This window comes from Lutjanus erythropterus, chromosome 21 (assembly GCF_056507025.1).
Source record: "Lutjanus erythropterus isolate fLutEry1 chromosome 21, fLutEry1.hap2, whole genome shotgun sequence".
Lineage (NCBI taxonomy): Eukaryota > Metazoa > Chordata > Actinopteri > Lutjaniformes > Lutjanidae > Lutjanus > Lutjanus erythropterus.
In genome coordinates, this window is record NC_139337.1 from 26529997 (window position 1) to 26547513 (window position 17517).

Consider the following 17517-nt stretch of genomic DNA (forward strand, 5'->3'; position numbering starts at 1 on the left):
TAATCTTTTTTTTTTTTTTTTTAGTTTGTTGTGATCATTTTAGCTTCGAGAGGTTAGTAAACTAAAAAATGTCCCTGACCATGAAAAAAATATCTGGCAAAATTTTCATGCTTCACCTGTTTCTACAGAAAAAAAGAGTAACTTGGGAAAATTATCTCATCAATGCATGTGATTTCAACTCCCATGATCCTAAGCTACTTCACAACATCATCAATCTACCTCTTTTGTTATTGTTTTGATGTGAGAGACAATAGAGAGATAATCTAAGAAAAGCCCTTCATTTTTTTCCTTCTGTGTAACAAGTTGGGAGAAAAAAGTTTTAGCTGCTGGGAATTTTTTTTGTGTGTGTTTGTTGTAACACTCATTTTGGCCACAAGAGGTCAACAAACAAAAAAATATCCAGACAAAAGGAAAAAAAGAAAAATCACCTGCCAAATTTTCCCCAGACCTGTTTCACAAATTTCACCTCCTCAAGACATAAACACAGGAAAAAAAAAAACTTTCACCTCGGACTCAGCAGATATTTTTTTCTCACTTTCCTCTCTGAGATTCTGTAAAAATCTAATTTTTTTTTTTTCTTTTAATCGGGGGCTCCATTTTGTCAGCAACAGTTGAGGAGTCATTTCTGTAGCAGATGCTGCCATTAGATCAGACAGTATAACCGTCATAATTATGGAAGGCACTGCTTCCGATAACGTCGTATAAAAAGACAAACAATACTTTTATAGCGGGCACTGCCACTGATAAAAAAAACTGAAGTATAAATAAGGTTTCTCAGTGTTTTGATGGCAAGAGGTCACAGCGAAGGCTTCGACTGCTCTGATGTGTTGGAGTGGAGGCAGGTTTGTCAGCAGACTTCAATTTCTTCAAGTATTTGGTTCACAGTTTTTAAGGGCGTGTTTTCTACCTCCTCCTGGATCTTTGTGGGATTAAAACCCCCAAAAAACTCATGATAAGCCTGTGTTGTTTTTTTTTAAAGGGCGCAGCTTCGACCTCTGATTGACAGCTTGTGCTTAAGTGCTGATATTGGAGCTCATCATTCTGCCCTACCTCGAATTTCATCTCGACGACACACACACACACACACACACACACACACACACAGGACGCCCGCGCTCACGCCTCCCACCCCGTCTTTAGATTTCGTCGTCGATGTCCCAGATGTCTCCCACCATGGCGTTGGCACATCCCTGCAGGCTCCAGGTGGCCAGGGCCAGCTGGGTGTGGAGCTGCTCCATGTCGGTGGTCTCGGCGATGGACGCCAGAGTGTGGGAGCCGCGGCCCAGCAGGATGTGACGGAACGGAGTCTCAACGGGGGAGACGTATGGAGAGAGGAGGGTGTGCTCAACCTAGAACCACAGATGGAAGATTATAATACATCTGTGAGGTGTTGAGAGGTTTAAATGTACCAGAAACTGATTGTTATTATTACAGTGTCTTTAATAGCGATATTTTACAGAAGCAGTGTCACTAATGCAACAATTCTGGAATATAAAACAACTTAAGAGCCTCGTTCTGAATCTATCCATAGATAAACAGAGATCAGAGGTTTTTGATTAATAGAAAAGCATGTTTATAGTCCTCAAAGTAAGATAAAACATGTAAAGAGACTCAAGCTCTTCATGTGTCGACCCAAACCCGATGCCCCGGTACCCATACAGATTTGGATCCATGTTTTATACAGGTCCGGGTTGGGTCCCGTTCCATTTCTGTGGTTCTGTTTAACATTATGTGTAATACCGGAGCGGATGTGAGAAGACCAGGCCATTATTAGACTTTCAGCAACTGAAATCAAACTGCAAAGTGCGTCTGTGGCCAGAAGGTGGCGTCAAATGACCTGCACGAGCAAGCGCTCCTGCTCATGAGGTGAAGGGTCAGAGAATAGAGGTTAAACTCATCACTGAGCGCACAGATGATAACAAATTGGCATTGCTAACAACAGCAGCCATGGTAACAAACAAGCAAAAGGGCAAAGAGTCAAAATACCTTTATTATGCTCGATGCAGCAAAACTGGAAAGCTGATGCTCGGTCACGTCTGTCATCTGTGACTGCGAGCGGACTTTTAAGCTCAAATTATGAGGGGATTTGTGATTTCTTGGTGAGGAGGATGGATTTTGCCTGGCTTGTCTGGTTTGGTTCCTGGTAGGACATTTCCAGGTCTTATTTTAGGTCCGGACAAAGACTTTCCTGTGTCTGCTCTGATGTACTCACCTCAAATTACTGCAGCTGGCTATAGTCTGGACTGTGGTCTGTTAGAATGAGCTGTTTGAAAGTGGTACCCACACTGAATAAATATTTTTAAAAAGTAAACTCGGGTATTTTGTCCCATCTATATATTCTGCTTTCACAAAACTAGATCTTCACATGCTTTAAAATCTGAGAGGGAAAGGAATGAAGGGAATATAAGCAGAATATAAGTACCCTCATGATCCTGTCGTTCAGGATCCGACAGGCCTCCTTGTCGTTCAGGTCAGTGTTGACGATGTCGTTGTTGATGCCATCGGCAGCTCGCTGAAAGGAGCCGCGAGCTCGGCTGAGCCAGCTGGGATTCACCTCCTTCAGACGACCAGACTGCAGCACATAAAGTTAAATCAACATCAACATAATTCTCTTAGAACAAACAAAAAAGCCAAACAAAACCATAAAATGGTGCGAGACAGACCTGTGTAAGCTTGTTGATGCTTCTGTAGACGCGGGCCACAGCCTTGGTGAGCAGGCTGCCGTATCGGCTCACGTCCAGGCTGATCAGGTGGTCGTGGACCAGACGCAGAGCCATCTGACCGGCGAACTGTGCCGCCAGTGCCGTGACTTCGCTGGTGTGATGGCTGGTTTGGTAGTTGAGGTGGTCCTTGTTGTCCAGGTCGGTGCCGTAGTAGGTGTAGGCCTCCATCTTTAGACACAAAACACACATGAATCAACTGAACAAACTGCAGGAAAACAGCAGAGTTATGTTTATTTACCGCCTGCTGTGTGATCACTTTATACCAAAAGACACCACAGTACTTAGGGAACTTGTGCAGATTGAGAATTATAAACCCAACCCATGGATGCATTTAGGATAATGCACCAGTCTGTTAGAGCGCAGCACAGAACAGACTTGGTGCAAATAGTAAATAAATATAGTATTTCAGTGCTTCAATCAGTCTTTGTTGTAGGATGATATCGGTATGTAAAAGCACAACGAAATAAAACTTCTCCCTTTTTCTCATTTTGGTGATGCCCAGCACGGCTTAATGAAGTGATCTGATTGGTCAGGAGGCAGCGCTTTAACCTGATCATTGTCTTATCATAAGCATCGCCTGCTCCGAAGCAGGTTAGGAGTTCAGCATAAGTTACAGTCGTAGTACCAAAAACCCTGCTAACAAAACCTGCTTTGTAGTACAGGCCCCAGGTCATGATTTCTGGAACGAGACACTGCTGTTGAGTTTCTCAAATGTAATTTTAGCACCACAAGTGACCTAGTTCCAGACATCTCTATGGTTGTTATCTCAAAGAAACTTGACAACTCACACCAAAACAATCTAACTGGGTAAACAGCACTACAGGTAACATGGATAAATGTAAACACACAGATTATTATCAGTAAATATCTTGTTTGTCTTGCTTTAAGACTCACGTTGGGGGAGATGAAGTGGAAAGAGATGGAGGGAATCCCAGCGAAGGCCAGGAAGGGATAGGCAGGGTCGTCCAGTGACATCGGCTTCAGTCTGCACACATGGTGATGGAAAGTTATTAAACATGACGATCGGCAACCAAAACCAAAACAGTTTGACAACTCCTTTCTGCAGCACAAACATGGTTTATCCAAGGATATTTCTATGAGGCTGAATATCAAGTCTCAATGTTATGTGCCAGTTTGTCTAAATGTGCCAACGCTTGTCTGACCACTTCTGGTTTTATCACATCATCAGTTTTTGTTTCCCTTACATCTCATTAAAGTGTCAAAATCACAGAAATAGTTAAAGTAGGCAGCATCTGGCTGATTGACGCTGAGACCTGGCTGTATGTACTGGTTATCTACTTACACTTTGGCCTCCCAGGTACTTTGTCCCATCATATCGTACACAGACCCAGAACCAACAGGACTCTTCACCTGAGTGGACGAGACAAAGTTAACACAAACACTGCTGGTTTGTGTAGATCAGCATTAAGTGTGTCGTTGTTGTGTTGTTACCTCCTTCATCGTGTTCTGCAGGAGGCTGTAGAGCAGCGGGCTCGCTGACGCCTTGAAGCTCCCGTGACCTTGTGAGGAGATAAACTCAAGTCAGCTGACAGGAAAACATCACAGTTCAGAGATAAACTGCAGGTGTGAACTGTTGCTCACCCATGACCACTCCATCCAGGCTGATGTAGGTGAGCACACGCTTGTCAATAGAGGACATATAACCCTAAAAACAAACACATGCACGTTAAATAACATTTGTAGCACAGCAGATTTTCTTCTTCTTTTGTACGTCCACGTCAAAGTGAGTTCTAACCTCCAGCCACTCAGTAGCGCCAACACTTCCGTACTCTCCGGCACTCCAGCTCGCAAACACCAGACTTCTCCTCGGCCTGAACCCGTCTGATGAAAAGAAAAAAAAAACACTGATGTTACACATAAAAAAGAAACTGCAACACCTACACAGACAACACACAAAACAGTTTAATTTAATAATCCAGGCCTGTCAGATATCCTTAAACAAACGTTAAAAGCAGAGGAGACTCTGTAAATAAAATTAAATGCTCAAATCATACAATAAAATTGAGAAAGTGATAAATAATAAAGGCAGTAGTTTTGTTGTTTACAGTATGTAAAATATTATATTTGTTACCTTTCTCCACCATGTCGTGAACTGCCTTGGCGAGCTCTAACAGGACAGATGTACCAACAGTAGCTTTGGTGTAACCTTTTCCCCAGGCGTCTCTCTGAGCTCCCAGGACGACATAACGATCTGCAGATTCGCATCCAAACACAGAAACATCACAGACGTTTAGACGCACAACGAAGAAAACAATACTCCCACCGCAGATGATCAGAAGAGAGAAAAGTTCAGCTGTACCAGGATCAGTGAATCCTTTGATGACTCCGAACACGTTGTGGATCTCTTTGTTGACCAGGACATTGTTCACCTCCACAGTGATGTTCTCAGTGCCTCCCAGTCTGTAGGTCACCTGCCGTAAGCCGCCTTGAAAACCGCTGGATGCATCTGGCTGAGGACCGCCGATGTTCCTAGAGAGGACAGAAGAAGGTATGCCGGGAGTTTCAACATTTATTCAGTTAATTTATTTACAGAATGAGTTCACTTTAAGGTGGTAAGTTGAGACTTTGGAGTGAAAGATATAATGCTTAACACTCTGGAACAAAAAGCATGATCCTAAAGCGCTAAGAGAAGCAAAAGAACAAGAAGAGAGCACAGAAGAAGAGGTCCAAAAGGGTCACAGAGCATACAGTGCTACTTTGATTTACACCTTATATTAATAAAAGTGTAGGTGTGTTTCTCACAGGCTAAAAGTGTCCATTTTCCCCAGAGTTCTTCCCTTTTTTCCTTCAGCAGTGTCAGGTTACAGGTCAGCTGCTCATCTGAGCTAACAGATTTACAACATTTAAAAAAGCGTCCACTGGGGGGCAATGTTTCTAGACCTTGCATAATTTTCTTGCTAGCTGCCATAAAGATCCTTTGAAGGTATTTGTCACTTGCGTGCAAGTCCTTTGGGGTGAGTCCAAGGTACAGGATCAGAAATGACATACAGACCTTAAAACCCAGCGTACCGGGGATTATTTCTGACACCTCACCCTAAAATGGAGCCTAAAAGCACGGCTGAAAATGCAGAAATATTAAATAAAATGCCAGATATGGAAACTGAACTGCATTATCTAAATAATCTGAGAACTGAAATACACTGGTAGAAATGCTTGAAGTTAAACTGCAAGTGGTTTTCCCTATAAAACCCCTGACAAATATAGAAAAAACAGTTTGTGTGTGTGTGTGTGTGTGTGTGTGTGTGTGTGTGTGTGTGTGTGTGTGTGTGTGTGTGTGTGCGTGCAGGTGTCCTTACTGTAGAAGAGATGTAGCCGTTTTGGCGGTGATCGTCTGGGCTGGAATTTTTGGGAGGCCGGACGACCGAGTTGGGGGGAACTGTGTGTGGTTGAAGGAGGGGAACCCTGGGGTGTAGGGGTCCCCTGAACCCAGATGGACCTGAACAGGGACAGAGACAAAATGAGGCTTTAACAATATGCTACAAACCTAGTGTGGGCAGAGTTGTGTGTATGTGTGTGTAAACTTACATGTCCGTAAAGCGGCGTGTCCGCTACGTACTTGTAGTCTTGAGCATCAGGGTAGATAAGAACAGCAGAGGCCCCCTTCGTGGCAGCATTATCCACCTGGACACACATCATCAGAAACATGAAATCAAGATGTTAGAAAGTCACTTAAAAAAAGTGATACGAGGCATGTGAAGGTATCAAACCAGCACACACCTGCTCTGCAAAACTGATCTTCCCAGTCCGGAGCAGCAACACGCAGCCTTTGAGCTCCACATTCTTCTGCACGACATCCAGGTCCTCCTGACGGCCGTAGTTTCCGTACACCAGCTTCCCCTATGACCACAAGCACAAGTCAGACATTTGACAAAACTAAAAGCAACAAATCCCATTAAATTAAGCTATAAAAGTTTGACTGTTGTAGCTCACCTGAACTTTCCCAGGAGCACTGTAGGCCAGATATCCCTTAGGCAGGAAGACCTCTGAACCAAAAAGGACCCGGTTTGGACGCTCGCTGCCAATTAAAGAAAAAAGCTTGTTACAACAGCATTCATTTGTTTTTATTTTGTTGGCAAGTTGTTGTTCCACTGTTTTTATTGATGCTTCTTTACATATTTGCAATCCACTTTGCTGCTGTAACACCATAAATTTCAGCATTGTGGGACTAATAAAGGAATATCTTATCTTATACATATTCTTGAAATTAATACTAAATCAAATAATTGTTTTATAGGAAATGATGATGAATGATGATTAAAATAATAATTAGGAAATTACAGACCAATAAAACAAAGCATTAGAGCTTTGATCCAGAGCCTTTTAAAGGTTAAAAATGTCAACAACTAATAGTTTAAAGAACAAAAAATGCTGAAAACAGGCTTATAAAACACTCCTGTGACTGTGGTGTCACAAACTGATCAATGATTCTGACCTTTCTAATGAACATTTGTGTGAGAAACTTCTGAGGAACATCAGGGACTTTTTAGAAGAAATAATGTGTAATCAAAAGCTGCCAACATAAAGTTTGTGACACAGAGAGCTTACGGCATCAAATAACCTTCTGAAAGTAACAGTTTAGAAACACAGAGTCTGTTGAGCTCCATTTCTGACGTTGAAAACTGATCATAGTGTCTGATTCACGTTTCAAGTGTGTGGGCCAAGTAAGATAGGGACACTGACATTTACTTAGAAGACAAGACAATGTTTGAAATGGAGTATGAGGTGATGCAGTCATGAAACCAGAGGGGTGAGCTCAGGCAGAGACTGATGCAAGCTGGGTGGAGTTAGATGCAAGCTGGGTGAATAAGAGTGGGAGAGTAGAGAGCAGGGTGCAATCTTTACAATCAAAAGAGTCATTTTGGCCAAAAAGAAAACAAAACAAACAAACGACACTGAAATCAGTGATTCCCCTTAAGGGATCTAGCTTGCCCTGGTCCAGTTGGGGTAACGTCGGTCACATAAGAGAAACAAAAATGAAATAATAATAATATGAAATAATAAGGTGTCTATATTAGGAAAAACCCTTCCTTTGACTTCGAATCATGTCACCTTCAACAGGCCAACAAGACCAAACACAATTCTGATGCCAAACTGACATTTAAAGGAAAAATCCCTCAAATAAAATAATGAGAATTAATTAATTTAGTTCAGTAAGTTCAGTAAGATAGTGTGTTGTATGAACCTGTCGGGCATCTGCAGCTGCACATAGTGGATGTCGGTCCAGGGATCCATCTCCAGTTTCTTGAATTCGTCAAACATGCGGTTCCCCAGACTCCTATCTTCCTCACTTCCTGCGGAACGTCTGGGAAGATCAAAGTCTCTGCAGAGAAAACAAAACCAAACTTCCTCTGAGTCAATGATTCACTTTCACTTAGAGTTCAACACCACTTCTGAGAAAAGGCTCAACAGATGACTCACGAGACTTCTTATGGACACACATGGAGCTTCATCTTAAAGGTCAGCCCTCGTTACTCAAGTACATGATGAGGAACTGTCTTTCAAAATGACAATGAGCTTCGCAATGAAAGTTGTTACATTTTGCAGGTAAAATAAATATTGAAATTATTAATCAGCCCCATAAGACAGCATGTGTCATTGAAGGTTAAACCGAAAAAAGCCGTGGGAGGGGGTAAAACTCAAACGATTAAAGTTTTGGATAAACTTTTGTGTGGCAGGAAATTTAACACACCAGACTGATGCAACTATATTGCTTCACCACCTCTGCATGCAATTCAACTCTGATTTGTGGTACAGCAGGCAGAGTTATTATCATTCTTTATTTTTCATTACTTTTTACTTTCAATTCCGTTTAGTTTCAGTTAGTTTCCAGTGGGTTTGCTCGTTTCAATTTCATTTTTACTGTTTAAAAATATTTAGTTTTAGTTTAGCTTTTACTAGATTCAGTATTACTTTTCAAATTTGACAAAATTGAGAGAGAATGAAGTCCTGTACATTCTTATTTTATTTTAGTTTGTTTTGCAAGTCTACCTTTTGATTTTATTTAAGTTTCCTGAAATGTTTTTTTTCCAGACGTAGTTTTAGTTTTAAGTTTCAAATGTTATTTTCTTATTTCTGAATCGGACTGCAAAGACATTTAATTTGATTAGGTCATCCACTGCAGGCATAACACACAGCAAGCAGCAGCATTTGTGGTGTGATGAGGTTCATCCAAAGTGAAGCAATATGGTTCTTTGACAAACAAAAATGCAATGAATACATGTATCGCAAGATAATGCCTCTCAATCTTCACTAAAAGTGTGTGTCTGTATCTGCAGAGACCCCGCCCTCTGCCTGTACTTTTTTATTTTCTCATATTCTGCTGTGCTTGGGATGCGTCTGAGCTTTGGCAGTGGTGCGCAGCCCTCAGCCAATACAGAAAACAGGTTCTGAAGTCAAAACTCTCTGTGAGAGCTGCAGAAAGATTGGAGGAGACTGAGGTTTGCTTCAGTCTTATTCACACCATTTATTTGTGCTTTAGAACATAGCCACTGTAAAACAATCAAAAAATTATGTTTTATTTCTCAGATTCGCCGCTTTGTTCTCGGAGACGCCGCTCAGTCTCTTAATTCACCCCCTCGTTCGTTCAGCCAGGGAAGAGAGACCAACTTTGAATGGTGCGTTAACAAACAGTGCTGCAAATTCTATCATTAATCTCGAATTTCTTCTCAAAATATTACCCCACTCTCACGTCTCCATGTTTTACCTTAAAACGGCTCAAACACACAGTTGTATTCCCAACATTGGAAAACATCTGAAGTAAGATTTTCCACTTTTTTGACCATATCACCCAGCCCTAGCTTAAAGGTACTGAGTTATTTGTGCAACAATTCAAAAAAGACAAACAGTTGCTAAATGGGAATCACACAGATTTAATGTCAATTTCTACTTAGCCATGGAGCCGTGGTTGGTTCTTTGGGTCAGCATTAGCTTCTACAGTCATGAACTTGTTGGGTATTATCCCTCCTTACATAATCACTCTCATTGTAACCTTCCCCTGTCTCGTTTGTATTCTCTGACTGTCTGCAGTGTAATACTCTAAAAATAAAATGTTCTCTGATCCCTGCTATCCAGTTCATTTATGTTTATTATTCTTTTCCCACGCAGAGGAAGCTTGAGGCCACTGAGACACAGAAACAGGATTTACCTTGGAAGGACTGCTTTTAGTCTTTTAAACTGGAATCATTTACTTATTAATAAACTGGCAGCGGGTTTGTTTGATCCCTTTTGTCTTCATGTTTAGTATGACAACATAAAACCAAGGTGTGTGCATGCACAGCTTACCCCAGAGTTTTCTCAAAGGCCTGGCTGGTGAGTTTCTGCTGGAGGAGTGTGGTGACGTCCTTCCAGTCCATCTGAACTTCTGCAGCTGGTGCAACATCAGCGGGACTCCTCTCCGGCGGGTTTTCCGTCTGCAGCTCGGTTTCAGCTCCACAGTTCACCAGTTCCGGCTGAGGTTTGTGGTGGCTGACGTAGCCAATCAAGTAGCCTGGAGGACAAATGGCACAGAGACAACAGAACTGCTATACAAAGGTGAAAGAGTTTTAGAGCAACTAACTTTACAGGTAAAATCACTAAGACTGAGTACATTGTTCTAGTTCAGACCTCTGCGCTGGTTTCCTGTGTATCAAAAAACTAATTTTAAAATGCTACTGTGGGTTTATAAACCACTGAAAATATCTCTCATCTGCTGCTGCATTATGAGCCAACCAGATTTCTCTGGTGTCTGAGACAGGTCTGCATTAAGGCAGCTTTAGGCCGTGTGACAACAACAGTAATTTCCGTTTAATGGGTCGAGATGGTTCCAATAAAACCTTGATAGTAATAGTGCAATATCAATACAATGAACGGAGCATTTTCTAGACTTACTTCAGCTAGAACATAATTAGCATATTAAACAAAAATGAAAATATGAATTAGTTTCAGCCTTAATATGATCATTTCAAAAAAGATAAAGAAAGAGGGGAAAGCGACAACTTAAGCGATGATAATGATGAGCACGGCCTACCGAAAATAAATATCAGCAGAGTTCCCAGGACCATGTAGCAAATGTTACGCCGGCTTCGATGTGGAGGCGCCGGCCTGAAGCTCGGAGACCCCCCCGCCTGGCCCACGGACTCTGTGGCGTCATCTGTGGCATCATCGGACAGTTTGACCTCGACGTGTCTTTCGCCGTCCTCGGCCGGCTGCAGGGTGAACCTGCTGTACCGCTCACTTTTAATCTGGAGGCAGGAAGACAAAAGGTGGGAAACTATAAGAAAAATGTGCTCCTTATCACACAGCTGCATGGAAAGAAGGAGGAGGTTACAAACAAAAACAAGAAAATGTCTTAAAAAAATGTAAAAACTACTCACCATGCTGCTGAAGAAAGACCTGATTCGATCCATTGTTGCTGTTGTCCTAAAAAACAGACGAGACACACAGGGTGAAGTTGTCAGTAGCAAATACAGAAAGCAAATGCAGCGGGAAAGATGACAGCCGAGGAGGAGGAGGAGGAGGAGGAGGAGGAGGAGGAGGAGGAGGAGGAGGAGGAGGAGGAGAGGAAGGGTGAGTCAGGTTTCTAACAGAGTTGCTATTCAGACGACCCATTAAGGTTTCCTGGCAGGGTTTTCTCTGCAAACAGGTCGACTGTTTTTCACTGAGGCTGAAACCTCAACAGTGTTAAAAACTTTATTTTATATACAGCTGAAAGTTTGTATGCGTTTGTTACTGATCTATGGCAATATGGGATTTTTAGACAGTGTTTGCATCGTTAAATGAAGATCTTTGATTTGTATTTCGTTTGCTTAATATCACAAAAGAAACTTTTCTGTCAGATTAATTTAATCAGTTCAATCTCTCTTTTGAAAAAAAAAAAGATTTTTGAAGGATTGCATCCATATTTGCCACCACTATAATTAAACCTACTTTGCAATTTTATTAGGGCTGCACAATTAATCACAAGTCAATCACCGTTTCAAAGTCCAAGTCGACTTCTTTAAATGTCTTGTTTTGCCCAGAACCCAAAAGACATTCAGAAGAAACAAGAAAATATTCACAGGCTGAAATCAGAGACTTTTTTCCCTCTTTAAACAATTGCTCAAACCAATTGATCGATTATTAAAATACCTGGATTATTAAAATACTTAAACAACTGACAACTAATCTATTTATCGTTGCAGCTCTACTGCCCACCAGACTACAGTGACAGAAACACTCATTTTACCTCACAGATCATCGAAAAACACATTTCAATTCAAACTCGACAGAAAATATAAGTATTACCGCAACACCATAGGCCAAATGTAGAGCTGAAACAATGTTAGTGAGTTAAAGAAAATTGATCTGCAACTATCTGAATATTTGATTAGTCATTTAAAAAAAATTCAAGCAAAAATGTCCAATATTTTATGTTTCCAGTGCTTCAATTATGAGAGTTTGCTGCTTTTCTCTGTTTTCTATAATTATAAACTGAATGTCTTTGGGTTTTTGGATTGCTGGTCAAGGAAAACAAGAAATTTTGGAGAGACAAATAATTGTTATTATTGTCAGATTCACTGACAATATATAGTATAATTGCAACCATAAACTGACTAAAGATTTATGTCAATTTATTAAAACAAAGCTGCAAAATGTTACTTCATTCTAACTTGTCAGTTGTGAGGATTTGCTTCTTTTTTGTATTATGTGACAGATTGAAGACAGACTGGATCTATTTTTCTGCATTGTAAGACACTCATGATTAAAGATAGCAAACATCAATATTTGTTTTTGATAGACCACAAGATAGATCACAATTTTGCAAATGTATCCAAATTTACATAAATAAAAATGTAAGTTAAATGTAATTAGCTGATTAGCCAATAACTGATATTATACAATTTATACATATTGGAAAAAGAGCTAAATTTGTATTTCTTACGGCAAATGCCAAAGAATGCAAAAGAAAAGAATGAGAAGAGTCACAACCTGAACGTCTTAACCCCCAATTATTGAAGAAATTAAATGGAAACACTGAAATGCTTTTCTGTCTTACACGTATAAAATTTTTGATTTGAGTTTATTTTCCTGCAGGTCAACATCATTTTCTTGTTCTGAACGTTTGTCATTATTCTAGAGACTTCAGACCAAATGATAAGCTGAAAAAAGACAACGATGGATCTCATTGTCATTGTGATTAAGGTTTCAAGTCTCTGCAAAATTTCAGTTGTCTCAAATGACATCCAAGACCTGGTTTGACCTTCGCTTTTACACACATGACCACAAACAAAACACAAGAAGACGACACTTGGAAAATGTGACCTTCAGCTATTGTTTCCACATCATAACAATGCCTTTGTTATGAGCTTTGTTTCAGTTATAAACACGTCAGGAACAGACTTACACTGTGGCGTCAGTAAGAGCTTAAGAAACGTCTCCAACTGACAACAACAGACCGGGTCCCCCTCCCTCCCCCCTCAGGTAACTCTGCTTCCTGATAGGTGGAAACTGATGCGACATACCGACTTTTCCAGTCAGTCAAACCACATCCTCATTACTGAGCTGAGGCAGGAAACGGCTACTGATTCTTCCTTGAGAGACAGGACATATCGACCTCTGATCATTTTTCTTTTTGAAGAAAGCAAGGAAAAAAGGGCAAACAGACAGCTTAAATACTCCTTTTAAAATTATATAAAAACAAAGAAAATAAATAAAGTCTCATATTTAAAGAAAAAGCCAAAACTGTTGCCATTTGTGCTTAATTTTTTTAACAGCTCTATTTTGACTATTTTTCCAGCTTCTCAAATGTTAAAACATTTCTGGCACTTGTCTGTTGTCATATGTGACAGTAAAACTGAATATCTTTTGGTTTTAGACTGTTGGTTGAATAAAAAGAAGCTATTTGAACACGTCACCCTGAGGTCAGAGAGCTCAAAATTATAGAAAATTTATATTTATAGAAAAAGTAATAAATCAGTTAATCCAGATAACAATCTGCAGATTCCTAAAATGTCAGAAAACAATTCCCCAAAGCGACGTCTACAAATGTCTTGTCATATTTCAGTCAAACCCTTAAAAATGTTTACCGCAAAATAATGGAAAATACAGAAAAGCAACAAAGTCTAGGATTCTGAGAAGCCAAAAATCAGCAAATATTGACATTTTTGATTATCAAAATAGTTATGAATCAATACCAATTATTTTTTTAAACAACTTGTGGATTTATTGTGTAAGCCCTAAATAATTACTTTATTTTTCAACTATAATATGTCACAGTCAATATGACTTTTTTCTTTTATTAGGACCAAGCAAAAGGAAAAAAAGAATAAAGAATAAAGAATAAAGTCCAACAAAAAGCAATCCAGAAGAAAAAAAGAGTGAGAATTAGATTAAAATACAATTTCAATTTTATTCTTGACATTTTGACTTTTGTCTCATAAAAAAACTACCTGATTTGTTTTTTTCTTATGCCTGTCACTAAAACTCAAAGTTCAACTTTATTTTAAAAAAAAATGACATGAAAAAAATCTTCCTCCTCTCTTTTCCCCTTTATGTTGCTGTAATAATTGTCGAAACATGGACAAAACTTGGACTGCAAATAGAAATTATCTTCATTACAGATTAATTTTCTGATTAGGCCTTTTCAGAAGATTTGTCAAACGTAAAAGTAGTTGGCAATAAATTTTCTGCCAATAGATATGATTAATTGGCTAACTGTGTCAGCTCTACACACTGTTTAATAAGCATAATTAAGGAATCCTCTTCAAAATATTTATGTTTTGTTTATTATTCTCTCAGCATCAATGATGACCTCAGAAATCCAGCATCACGGTCTGTTAGTCATGTTATTGATCATCATGTTGGCCTGTGTAAATGCAAACTCACTCACTCATTTACAAAAGAGTGTTAGTGCCAAACATGAGGGAGAAATATGAGGAAGTTCAGTTTGCCTGGAAATAATACTGAAACTTCTAATCTATTCTTGGCACACAAAAATCTTCCTCATCCCTTTTTTCCCCTTAATATTTCCCTCTCACTCTGTCGCCAGAGATGTAACAATGTATTCAATATTGCAGTAAAACATGTTTCTATACTGTACTGGACCATGACAATTTCTACCTTGATAATACATGTTTATCATTTTATTTTAGAAAAGGACTGCTACTGACTGCTGCACTGTTTCTGTTTTGCAGCTGTATTCAAACTTTCATTGCCAAAGTTAATTCCTGCCAATTTTTTGCCTAAGTTTGCATCATAGCTTGCTACTTTTATTTTATGTATTTACAGAAGGTTAAAAGGAAATACTAATTTTGTATGCACAAATTGGTGCACATATCAGATTTATTATTTGATAGAGGACACTTCAAATTATATTTCTTTGTTTTTAATATTTTGATAAATATTGTATTGTAAACCTCTATCATGATATTTTGTACCTTTAGCAGTTTTTGGTGTCGTTGCATCTTTATTTGTTGCAGTCATTTGCTTATGAGTAACTGGCAGTTTTTAAATGAATTAAAATTTAAATTTAATTTAAATTTTATCAGTCTTATCAAGTGATAATGAAAAGAAACAGTTGAGCAATGGTTACACAAGTTTGAATCATGTCTGCAAATCCACATGCAAACTGTTCCTCTTCATTAGAGAGTAAGACTTGACATATAGATTACAGAAGTCTATAAGAAAGCTTGAACATTTTCTCCAGACGCATTTTTATAGCTTTTATAGTTTTGTAGATGTCCTATCAACTCTCATTTTTTTGTTTTTGAGGAGAGAATTTGGTATTTTCTGGGCATGAATGGTCCCCCGTACTTACTCACACTTGCAAACCGTTTGATGAAAAAAAACAAACAGGGATTTTATGTTAAAAAAGGTATACACATATTTTGTCGGTTAATAACAACAATAATATGGATTTACAACCGACAGAGTGACGGTCGTATGTCTCAGAGTCAGAGGACAGGTGACACATTTGTGCAGCATCATTAGTGAGTAAGCTAGTTAGCTGCGCGCCTGCTGTCCTCCATGTCCTCTCAGCTGAGGGAAAAAAAGACTTGACGTAAAAGTCAAAGCTGTTCAACTACAAGCTGATATTATGAATTATAAATTAATAAAAGGTCTGCAGATGCCACTCAACTCACCTTGCTGGCGCTCAGGCGGCCACGTCTTCCTGGTTGTGAGCTGCTCTCAGCGGTGCCCTTACCTTATACGGGCTGTGCTACTTCCTGGTTACGTCATCTCGCATCCAGTCACGTACGCATCCTGAAAGGCGGAGGATGGAGGTTTTACCCAAAGGTTTGTCCCACCAAAGGACAAGTCATCTTAATTTTCTAGAAGAACTGAGAACAGTGTGGAAGCCCATTTCCGCAAGTGAAAGAAAAAAAAAAAACACATATCCCCATGGTATGACTTGATTCTGAAATAAAAGAAGTCGAAATAATGGGATTTTTTTTTTTTTTACTTTTTATCTCATAATGTTCTCTAATTATGACTTTTATCTCATTATAAATGTAATCTATAACACTGACTTCATTTTATTCATCCTGTGCAGTAAATTGAGATAAAGGAGTTGAAATTATGACATAGAACGTTATAATTATATGATAAAAGTCATAATTTTTTATCTCGTTTTACTTTTTATCTCATAATTATGACTTTTTATCTAATAATTATGATTTTTATCTCTTAATAAATATAATATATAACATTGACTTCATTGTATTGATCCTGTACAGTAAATTATGAGGTAAAGAAGTCAAAATTATGAGACAAAAGGTTATAATTATGACATAAAAGGTCAAAATATATGACAAAAGGTCATTATTGTGAGATAAAAACTCTCAATTCTTATGTTTTTTTTTTTTACTTTTTATCTCAATCATGACTTTCTCATAATTTTAACTTTTAATCTCATAACTATGACTTTTTATTTAATTTTGACTTTAAAGTCTCATAATAAATATATTTCACTAACTTCATTGTATTGATCCTGTAACTGTGAAAAAAGAAATTGAAATTATGAGATTAAAAAGTCAGTTTTTTACTTTTCATCTCATAATTTTGACTTTTTATCCTATAATTTTTACTCTTATCTCATATTAAATATAATATATAAAATACAGCCATACATAAATGCAGAATGGCAAATAACACCCCCAATGTCATCAGATCTTTATGTGAATTTATGGACTATTCACAATGTAGACACACAAACAATATTTATTATACATTATATATTTCTTAAATGCTTTTAAAAAAATAATTTACATTAAAAACCAAAATTTCCTTACTGCTGTTCTAGGAAAATTAGGTTCGTTTGACTCTATTATGTGCAAAAAACAGCAAAGTCCTTTTTGTTTTTAATCCAAAGATTTTTTTTTTCATTATCTAGTGTAGCAAACTGCCTTGTGCTTCCATGTTACTGTTCTTTCGAAAAAAAATAGTTCTGCAAGACTGACTTATGCAATACATTATCAAAGAAAAAAAGACCTTAAGATGCCTTTGCTATTGCTGCCTTCATGTGCAGTGGGAAATAAGGCCGCTGGAATGCATGTGAATGCCACACCAAAGCAGATCAGTGAGCTGCAGACAGATGATCTTGTGGTTTGAGACAGACATGATGAACAAGTGAATTTTTGCCGCTCTGCTGGCTCTAAACAGGCTGAACAGGGGATTATGTACAACCAGGAAATAAAACCTGTAGGAGAAAAAAATACAACAGCACACCTTTAAAGCTTTTTAAAGAATTTAAATTTTCATCTGATAAACATGTTTTTACATGTTTCACAGTTAATAAAAGTTTCCTTAATTTAATTTA

The 17517-nt window shown here is 38.6% G+C and overlaps 1 protein-coding gene across 1 annotated transcript; it reads right to left on the minus strand.

The window, feature by feature from the left end:
* Positions 1-1130: 1130 nt before the first annotated feature.
* On the minus strand, positions 1131-15947 carry tfr1b (transferrin receptor 1b). Its single transcript, XM_084747012.1, has 19 exons — positions 15842-15947; positions 11096-11141; positions 10750-10963; positions 10026-10230; positions 7927-8064; positions 6675-6759; positions 6462-6581; positions 6270-6365; positions 6041-6180; positions 5044-5213; positions 4816-4935; positions 4480-4565; positions 4326-4389; positions 4176-4243; positions 4027-4094; positions 3618-3708; positions 2664-2891; positions 2423-2572; positions 1131-1349 (listed from the first exon to the last, which is right to left on the minus strand). Exons 2-19 carry the CDS (start codon positions 11126-11128, stop codon positions 1137-1139), a joined length of 2289 nt encoding a protein of 762 aa, XP_084603138.1. The 5' UTR covers positions 11129-11141; positions 15842-15947; the 3' UTR covers positions 1131-1136.
* Between the last annotated feature and the right edge of the window lie 1570 nt (positions 15948-17517).

Coding starts and splice junctions, on each gene's coding strand:
- tfr1b (XM_084747012.1), bottom strand. CDS start 11,128: ATGGATCGAATCAGGTCTTTCTTCAGCAGCATG. Junction 6,582..6,674: donor GTGCTCCTGGGAAAGTTCAG/GTGAGCTACAAC, acceptor TTGTGGTCATAG/GGGAAGCTGGTGTACGGAAA. Junction 5,214..6,040: donor ACGGCTACATCTCTTCTACA/GTAAGGACACCT, acceptor TGTCCTCTCTAG/GAACATCGGCGGTCCTCAGC.